The sequence below is a fragment of the Halichoeres trimaculatus genome, unplaced genomic scaffold (genome assembly GCF_033239565.1).
Source record: "Halichoeres trimaculatus isolate MK-OKI-2021-1 unplaced genomic scaffold, fHalTri1.1 fHalTri1_scaffold_15, whole genome shotgun sequence".
Taxonomy (NCBI): Eukaryota; Metazoa; Chordata; class Actinopteri; order Labriformes; family Labridae; genus Halichoeres; species Halichoeres trimaculatus.
Genome location: NW_027437193.1, coordinates 9,736,483 through 9,746,777, shown reverse-complemented (window position 1 = coordinate 9,746,777; position 10,295 = coordinate 9,736,483). Strand labels below are relative to the sequence as shown.

Here is a 10,295-nt window from a genome sequence, read left to right as displayed (position 1 = left end):
AAGGGAAAAGTAATAAGTGACAAAACACAACTGAAGAGGAGATAGAGGAGGAGGCAGACGGAAAAAGCAAATGAAGGATAATCAGACAAGCTGTATGTGAAAACAAGAGTGAAAAGATGAGGAAAAGGACAGAAGAAGAAGAAGAAATGTACCAGCAAAGTAAAAAGATCAGAGATAAGGACAGAGGAGAAGAAAGCTAGAGGATATGTGGAAGGAAAGGAGTGAAGAGGAGCAGAGAGACTGAGACCCTGCAGATGTTTGTATTAGCTCTCTGCCACGATCTCCCCTGTCACATCCAGGTAAACACTGTTTATACCCTCAAGTGCTGCACACACTCCTCTCAGCTTCAGCTGCTCCACATGAGGAACTGTCATAGCAGGAGCAGACATAAATAAACTTAAAGTAAGAGCAGATGAAACCTGGAGCCACGCTTTGGAAAATGTGCTGACAACAATTTCAGAAAGAGACCTGCAGAAGCTCACATGCACAACAACCCTGCAACCACCCAGATTTCTTTTTTCGCTGCATATTTCAGTCACTGCATTTGTGAAGAGCTGTCCATTCCTGTGTCTGCAGATAAACGTGAATCCTGCAAATGGGCTTTAAAATAGAAAAAAGGAAAGCCAAATAAAAGAGACTGACCTGATGTTTTTATGAAAGCTGTGTCTTCTTTTATTTTCTGTAATACTGTGGAAAAATAATTACATACATTTTGAAAGAGAAAAACAGAATTCAAACAGAGTAACATGAAAATAAAGAAGCATTTTAATTATATCTTGAACGTTTTGTACAGTTTTTTCTTGAATAAATGGGGTGAAATAAATTACAGAAACCCAATATGAATGAAGCACACACCATGGCTAAAAGAGACTGAAATAACTCGAACGATATCTGCTCATCTGAACACACACACACCCCTCTCTTTCACCTGCATGCACACCTTCACTTCAGACATCATCAGGTGCAATATGGAATCCGTCTCACTGTACTTATCATTGTCTACATATGCTAAATGACACCAAGCTGAACATCAGTTAATCCTGCTTGCCGGTGCAGCTGTTTCAGCGAGTAGACAGGCTCAGCAGCTGGAGGAAGGACGAGGGGACTGGCTCGTCTCCTTCCTCGTGCCCTAAGGCCACTTAATGTCTCCTTCAGTCTGTCTAACCAGCTGTCCTGCTTTGTGTTAGGGTTTGACTGATACAGTGTGTTTTGATGACCGTGTCAATTTTCTTTAAAAACTACATAGTAGAGGTCATTTCTTATCTTAAGTATCAATTTGAGCCTTTAAAGGTCAGATGGTAAAAATCCCACAACAAATAATAAAAAACCCAGGATGCACCTGTGTTAGAATTAGACTCCTCAAGGGCCTGTGTCCACAGACAGATTTTTGTTAACTTATGTATTTTTGCTTGTTTCTATTTTCCAGACAAACTTATGCAGTTCACTGTTTTCAGCAATCAGGGTTAAAGCACTCACAGTACTCTCAGTTAAACAGTTCATCTTTAGAGACTGGTAATTAACCTTGCTTCTCCACAACAACTAATCAAAATCAAGGGATGGACTTTCTGTTACCAACTTTGTCAATATCTAGTGAAACTAACTGCACTCATTTAAGCTTTTTTTGAAGATACAAATAAATGAAAGCAAATGTGAAGCATAAATTTAAAACAGACTTTACAGTCACCACTAGGGTGAGCTATTTTCACCCCAAAAAACAGTAGATGCTGGTGAAAAATGCTCTGATGTTGAGGTCACAGGAGCTGCCCGTACGTCAGACTGCTGTTGGTGGATACAGGCCCTATAATGGCACCAAATGTGTTGACGTTCGGTTCAAAATAACATGTTTCTGCACCACTAGGGGCCACCAGAAAGACTAAGGGTGTTTTCACGCCCAAAAGTCCGGACTAAGGTCTGTGTTTTTGTTACATTATATTTGGTTTGGTCAGTTAGTGTTTCACATTCAGTCATTATTGCAAATGGACTAACAGACCTTACGTGACAAACCTACGTGATATCGTCATCAACTATGTGCTTTGCATGTCTGTAGTTTACAATGATTGGTCACTTGGCTGCCAAATTCTCCTGTCCTCTTGCACCTTCTCTCTTTTATTCTCTTAGAGAACAAGTGGAAAGTTTCAGTATTCTTGTTTGCCTTTTCCAGCTGGCCTCTTAAAAACTGTCCGACCAAGCAGCTATCGGAGAATTTTTGTCGTCTCCTCTCCCTATGCGTTTCCACGGATCATTTTGTTTTGGTGATTGTTTTTCTTTTTCCGGTAGAAGTGTCATAATTCTCTGTCATTGGTATACAGGTCTGAACCTTTTAAAACAATGCTTTCACACTGGGCATGAACCAGACCATAGTCTTCTTTCATGCCCATCATTTTGGTTCTGACCACATGGGAAATCCCAAAACTGTGGACCAAATGGTGTTGGTGTGAAAGCCCCCTTTAAAGAAAGGGTTAATGACACTATTTCTGACTTTTTATCCAGCATGACTTCATGGTAGCACTGGCCAGTCTTTGTCTTCAAGTCTTGGGTGCTAATCAAACTGAACTATTTGTCAAGTTTTGCTCAAACCCTTTTCACCTTATCTAGTCCATCCTACAAGACGATTAGCTCACAAGAAAGTTGCCACAATCACGACCCTTAATGAGGGAAATCTGTAATTTGTTGTCTTTGTGGCCTAGATAGCCAAAAAATGATTTTTTAATCCCTAGATGTAGCAAATGTTAACATAAAGAGACAAGAAAAGTAATTTGAAATCAGAACATGCCTGCATCTGCTTTTGCTGTCAGTTTTGAATGGATATACAGTTTGAATTCTGAGTGAAAAACACTGACAGCATAAACGCTACAATTTTGGGATCACAGAAAAAATCAAAACTTTTTGATCATCTTTTTTTCTTAGGTTAAAAAGACAAAAAATATTACCTGCAAAATAAAATGAGGATAATCTGTGAGTTATTTCACTTTTCAGTGAGGTTTTCAGAATGCTAATTTAAAGCTGTGTTCAGGAGAAATCTCCATCATACCAGCAGACGATCCCACCCTGGTCAGTTAAACCCTAAGCTCCACAGTCAGTGGTCCCAAGCGTCAACACGTTTCTCATGGTATGAATTAAATGGTTTCACAGGCTGTAAACGCCGTTAACACACACATGCATGTTCACAGATGGATACATACAGCATGTGTGAGACATAAGCGTGCAGCCCACGTACACATACCCACACACACTCGGGCTAAACCAGCCACAACAAGCACACAGACACTTAATAACACAATACACACCAATGGCTGCTGCATTTGTTTGTCTGCTCAGTTAATATTTTTGCACAGTTTTTTTTTTTTTTTGCTCTCACTGAACTCTCCGAAAGAGAAAAATGATGGACACTGAGCCTCGCTTAGCACAACACAGCACAGCATGGAGCAGAGCAGTTTGCTGCTGGTCTGGCCTGGATCGAGCCTGGTTTGGCCTAGTTCAGAGTTCTGGCTATTTGTGGCCTGGCTGAGGAGGTGTTTGGCCGCAGAAATACATATACCCTCCTTTTTAAGCTGGGTTGATCAATTAAAGCCTCCCATTGGATGCACACAAATTAAAATAAAATAGAGCACATAAAGTTCAAACCAACACATTCCACAGTTCAGTCTTTTTCTGTGATAAACCACAACAAATCAATAAAATAGGACCTTTAGATAGGAAAGGAGAAATAAAACAACATCAAGGATGATGCTGGAGATCATGTAACTATATATTCTGTAAAATCAAACTCAACCCCCCCAACATACACATATTAATGAGAGCTGGGATGTGACACCTGCTCCGTAATTATTAACTGTTGAGACAGAGAAAGGTTTTCTATGTCGTGATGTCCTTCATGTGAAAAGAAAAGCTCACTCTGGTGGGTACCTTTTGTCAGGAAGAAAGATAGAAAAGACGTGAAATTACAATCTGGTGGATAGAACAATTACAGGCTACCTTCAAAACTTCACAATGTTTTTCCGCTTATAAACTGAATTTTAAAGCTCCCATGTGGAACTTCCTGTTTGTGCCAGTTTGGCGCCCCCTGTGGACAAAGTGGTAACCCTCATCTCTTTGCTGATTCTTGTGTGTTTTCTGAAACAAATCTCAGCCTGTTGTATCTAAACAGCCAATTTTTTTTTACTTGCTGTAAGTCGTCGTGTGGCACCTACCCCCTCACAGGTTTCCGATGTAAAGAATTACAAACCAGAAAGGTAAGTCTTGTTTTTGATGGCCCGGTTTGCTTTTTCTGGCTCATACAAAAGCATTACTGTCAATTTCAACACGTTTCAGCTAAAAACTCCCCACAGGAGCTTTCACATCTGTAACGGACAAAACGGAGCAGTACCACTGAAAACCGTGGGGGCAGTGTTGCCGTTACAACCCAATACAAAGCTTTAGTGAGATGCGAAGAAGAAATAACAAAGGTGGAACCTGCGCGATGTATTTAACTTCCTCAACGACCACCCCCTCCTACAACGCTGACTCTGTTTTTGTCTTTTATGCAAGCGGTACATTAGCAATACCTCCTCCACAGTCGCAATGCTTGTTTTTGAGTTTTGTTGTCATAAGCTTTTGACTCTGGGCTGCCCCTGGTGGATGTATTGGTTAACTGCAAAACCAACGTAAAAGACATATCAAAGTAAGTGAGCAGGGACGCTAACATAGTTTGAAAGGGACAGATATAATTTTGTTTGTAAAGGGAGTTTAAATGGGCCTTTATACTACCAGTGGTTTAGATACCAAAGAGGTAACTGAATAAGGGTCTGGACAGCCTTGCTGTTTTTTGGTTAGACGTCAAATTTCCTCCTTCAAGGACAAGATGGCATTTCAAGTCACATGTAAAATACTGCACGACTACAACTCTGGAAAAAGGTTGTAAAGAGGTAATAGTATGCAGTACCGAGGCTGTGATAACCATATAAATTTAAAAGGGCGCTCCAGCTGCCGTTCTTCTCTCTATAACTACTGAAATGCTTTATATAGTGACCTTGGAGCTACAAGGCTCCATCTAATTTTCTAATCAGAGCTGGCATGGCTCGGCTTTCCTTTTTGAGAGTGTTTATTCAAAATAAGGGACATAAATATTGTTTTTACTGCCCCATAGCACAAAATTACCATAATATACTGTATCTGTGAGGGGTTGATAGTGTGGCTGATAAATATAAAGACCCTGATGATTACCTGCGGAGGGGCTGAGATTTCTGGCCTACTTTGCAGCCTCTAGTCTTTTATGAAGCGCCGTCTAATCTGCAATCATTTTTAACTGCTATGAATGTATGGCAGATAGAGAAGTGAGTGACTCTTTGTTGAATAAAGTCCTGCTTTACGCTGACAACCCAATAAAGAATACTCGCCCTGGAGATATGGTAAAAATAAAATGTTGAAGCACTTTTTGTTGGCTGCCAAAACTAGTTTAAGAAATGTATTATTTAACATGCTTTAAAAATGAAAACAGAAAAACAGCTGTATTCATGACAGAGTTATAATTCCAAGCTCAATATAAAGGAGAGATTGATGCTGCTGCTTATCAACTCATAATGTTGTGTAACGGTGATTTGAGCGCTGCACTCTTCCTAACACAGCTCAGGGTGCCCACATGAATCAGTTCAACAACTGGAGGGATTTTACAGCAGACAGCAGCAGCTATATTTCACTGAGCTTCCTTCAGCACCGTTGGCTACTTTGGACAAATGTTATCAGGGAAATGTTCTGCAATATTTAGAGAAAGTGACAGGAGACAAAGTTTTTCTTGAAGAAATGGGAATCCGGAAAACTAACCTGTGAAAATTAAGCCCAAACTAAGAGTTTTTGTTTCATTAATTTTCGGCCAATTAGAAGTATTTTTAGGTTATGAAATGGTGAGATTTAGAAACAGAAATCTTATTTTTTGAACACTTTTAAAGACGCTGTGAGGAGGATTTGTTTTAAATGGACTGACTCATCACCATCTGGCCCAGAGTCTCACGCACACTTTTGCAAAAATGTGACTTTTCACAAGACTTGTTTGTTTGGAATAAATTTTCTTTGTTCAAGACAACTTTTTAACGGATAAAATGCTATGAGGTAAGGTATCTGTCAGTACAGTTTGAAATGTGACAACAAGCAAACGTAAGTTTGTACCGCACGTCAGTAGCCTGCTTTATGTAGTGCAACTAGATAGCTAGCTAGCTACACTTAGGCTAACATGTCAACAAGCAAACTGTCAGTTCTTGCAGTAGTTCAGTAGCTGTCTATATGTAGTGCTACTGACAGTCTAGTGCTGAGAGACGTGTGGGTTATGTGTGACGTAAGTGAATCCTGGTTAGCTATTTCCTGTCAGTCATCTACCAAGCAGAGCTAGCGTAACCTCACTCTTCATTTTACTGATAGACTCTCAAGTTTGAACAGACCCCTGCAGAATAACTGCTGACTGCGGGTTGGAATGAACATTATCACAAACAGTAAGCCCTTTTAGCCTGTAGCCCGTGCTCTATCACGCTCCTGTTTAGCTTTCTTCTGCTTTTCTGTCCTTTTTCTGTCTGACAGTTAGACTCTTGTGTCCACCATGACTACAAAATTAATTTCAGAAATAATTTTCAGCAGAGAAAAACACAGGTCTATCTTCTCACTTCTGAATTCCCACTGCAGGCGTGCTGTTGTCTTAGAAACCAACAACAACCCCTTTCAATAAACATTAGGAGTCTTTTATGGATTTTTGTTTTTCATATGTGTTAAAAACCATCCTGAAATCATCTTCAACTTGACTTTTTCTTGCACCAATATCTATGTTTGTTTGTGTATTTAATCTTGATCCATTGTTGAGTTCTGAAGGGTATCTATGTTTTACATTACCAAAGACTAAATAGGCCTATGTTAATCCAATACTGAGCTCCAAACACAACCCAGAGTTGTTTTTTAAAGATAATGAGAGGCCATTCAATTTTAAAGTACACTGTTGACCTGATGTTGAGATTTCAATGTATATCTTCAAATTTTAACGAAAAACATGATGATTAAATATTCAAGTAGGTGTAGAGACAACTTCTGGGGAGTAGATAAAAAGAGGAAACTGTTTAAACCATAAGCCATGGGCTTTAAGGACTGAAGCTGCGGTCATCTTCTTTTGACTCAGGTTTTCTTCTTCAAACGCTGTAGAGTCTTGGTTGTTCTCTTTTATTTGAGGTAACTCAGAAAGTGAGCATCATGTAATGCCATGAAAGGATGTGGGCTCCGCATAGTGCACTGTGGGTCATGGTGTCGAGGTGATGTTATGAATCACAAGTGAATCTGTACAGATAAGAGGACAGGATGAAGAACTGGCAGCTGGTAAGAAGTCCTGCTGTGCCAAAAGGTGAAATCTGGAATTGGCGGTACTGACTAATATCAGAGCGCACCTGCCCACTCAGGGTTTAATTTTAAAGCTCATCAGGAATAGGGTTAGAGTTGATGCCAGACCAATTTTGGGTCCATCTATTTTCATTTACATCTCCAACTTGGAGCTGTTTGATGTTTGCCATCTATAGCCCATCACTGGGTTTTGAAAAATGTCTCACAATAAATTTCAGGCAATTTTAGCATCTATCCATCTTGGTGGTAAATTTCTGAGCAAACATAAGGTTTTTAACATCATGAATTGTCCAGTCGAGCATCGAGAATCCAGGCTACACGATGGGGGTGATGAAGAATTATACAACACGGGACTTGAACAGTAGCTGCATCCAGAAGTCAGAGCAGAGAAGCAACATTTTAAAAGCTGATAATTATGAACCCATGCGGTTAAAGGCGAATCACACAAACCAAAGCGTACACCATTTAAAGAAAAAACCTCAGACAACAAAATGCCACCAAATTTTCTGTTGCACTGAACGGACCAGCATACTTACATAGAAATGTACAAAGTACCATATGAGCTAGATAGAGCCATTTGTACCTTCATTTTGATATGTTAGACATCACTTCAACCTTCTCTTTGCTTCACAAAGCTCTCAGCGCAGCTCAAAGTCGGCAGCTGCTTTTTTTTTTCCATCCATTTTTGAATGTCGTCATCTTAAAAGGCAGTCCAGTCAGAAGACTGGAAGTCATTGAAAGAGTTTCACACCAAACAGAGATATCCACCAAAGCGATTAATGGATATTCATCATTTTGGATAGAAGCTCTTCAAAATTTTCTAATTTAAGTCTACGCAGCATCTACCTCGAAATCTCCCTCCATCGCTTTTTAAAGAAACTCAGAACGTTTCCACATACACATAAAAAGTGAGTTTCACCCAAAATGCTGAACCTTTGGTCCACAACTCCTTATAAAAATACTATAAAATGTCTCGAATGCCGTTTTTTTTCTTCATACGCTTCGGTATAAATATGGAAAAAAATCTACTCTACTGTGCAAGTGAGAGAAACAAATGACACTTGAGGGTAGGGGAGGTATCTTTTTGTACAAATTGCAGAAGTTTGCTGAATGAGAAAGCGCTCCCACACCTCGTTTCACAAACACTGTATACACACAGCATTGACTTGGAGTGACACGTCCAGTTAAGAAATGCATCATGATGATTAAAAAAATGGGAGATGAAGAGGAGAATAAGCATATAGAGACACTTGCTACCGCTTGCTCCCATTTGTGGCATGTACAAAACCTCTTTCTCGAGCATCCCGTCCAATTTTACAAAAGAAGACACACATTAATAGTTTGTGTGCGTTGGCACATAAGCGTTGGCACTCCGGTCACTAACTACACCCTTTTACAAAACTCTGTCCCACTTAAATCAAGATAGATCTTGTAACAATGGGCAGGTTTCAGTGAGAAAATAGGATCAAAAAGTGCCAGATAAAGTTTTTGTCCAAGCTGCCCTGTTGCTGCGATACATATAAACATAGAAGTCTTTGAAGATCTGTGTGTGTGTGGGTTTTGCAGGATCTTTGAGTCAGAATTTGCAAAAAGTGTTAGACTATTGGAAGGTTTGCTGTGGGTCACTGTACTGCATCAAACTGTTTAGGTTTGTACAAGGAAATAAATTCAATACGACCCAAATCTCCATTTGCACATATTTACAGAGATGGGTTTGGGAGTAAAAATGTGTGTGATGCAGGGATGCAGATGATCCAAGAGCAAGATAAGAATTGCAGGAAGGAAAATCTGTTCCTCTGCTGCTTCTTCTGCTCCTGGCGCTCCTCTTCTCCTTCTTCTTTTTCTCCTGCTTTCAAAGTGCTCTTCTTCTTCTTCTTTTGTCTCTTGATTGTGGCTCTCGCTGTTGCTTTAGTTGGAGCATGAACACTGCGCACAACAGAAGGTTTTTCGCAAACGTGTGTAAATGTTGCTTTGCGTGTGATGCATGTATTGCTGCGAACGATGCTGAGTGATGCTGCTAACTGCTGTGCGTTGGTCGTTGAGGTGTTTCAGTGGTTCAGAGAATGAACCGAATCCCATGCACTGGATGCTTTCGAAACAAGAAACGGGTTTGTCAGTCTTTTTTTTTTTTGTATTAATTTGTGTTTGAAGTTTTGAAGTTCAGCTGTCACCAAAAGCAAGTCAAAGAGTGTGTGTGTTTGTGTTTCTCAAACATGAGTCTGCATCCGCTGCGTGTGTCTTTGGGAATAGTCAGAAGGTGGAGACGAATAAGAGAAGCGAGTGGAGGTTCCATACTGCCCCAATCCTGCTTCAGGACTCTGTTGTCCAGGCCCTGGACCTGGTCCTGGACCTGGCCCTGGCCCTGGCCCTGGTCCGGTCCCCTGTCCTGTTGGGTACATCTCATAGGCCGGTCCCTCCTCTATGGGCGGAGCAAAGCCCATGCGGTAGGTGGGATACTGGGACGGGTATCCGTAGTTGTCATAAGCCAGCTGAGGGTTGCTGTCCAGCAGGCCGCAGTCTCCGGGGTAATCTCCAGGTGACTGTAGAGCTGGATTTGGGGGTGCTTGCTGGCTCTGTGCCACCCTGGTAAAGGTGTTAAATTGGGCGTAAGTAGAGTGGGACATCCTCGAAGGGGGACGAGGGTCATAGCAGCCTGCTCGTGACCCTGGGACTCCGCTTGGGGGGACAGCACCACTGGCGGCAGTTGGAGGTCCACTGGACGTTGCACCAGTTGGACCACTGTTTGTGTTTGGGGAGCGAAACTCTCCCTGGTAGTGGATGGCTCGGGACTGGGGGCGTGCCTCATCGTGGGTGGTGGCTCTGACGTTGTAGTAGCCGTTGGTTGGATCCTGATGAAAGACAGAAATCACTTTAGTCTTATTTAAATTTTACATGAGAAAAAAATAAGTGACACCCAAACAGCACCCAGCATGTCAGTGTGTTCCCTT

At 41.1% G+C, this 10,295-nt stretch overlaps 1 protein-coding gene across 3 annotated transcripts in view; it reads right to left on the bottom strand.

Moving 5' to 3' along the window:
- Nucleotides 1-665: 665 nt before the first annotated feature.
- The window catches only part of kirrel1b (kirre like nephrin family adhesion molecule 1b), a 128,262-nt gene continuing 118,632 nt past the window's right edge, over nucleotides 666-10,295 (bottom strand). For all 3 annotated transcript variants that reach the window (XM_074688305.1, XM_074688306.1, XM_074688307.1), the window contains one exon: nucleotides 666-10,196. In XM_074688305.1, the coding sequence (XP_074544406.1) occupies nucleotides 9,555-10,196 (642 nt within the window). In that variant the 3' untranslated portion in view covers nucleotides 666-9,554. The remainder of the gene's footprint in view (nucleotides 10,197-10,295) is intronic.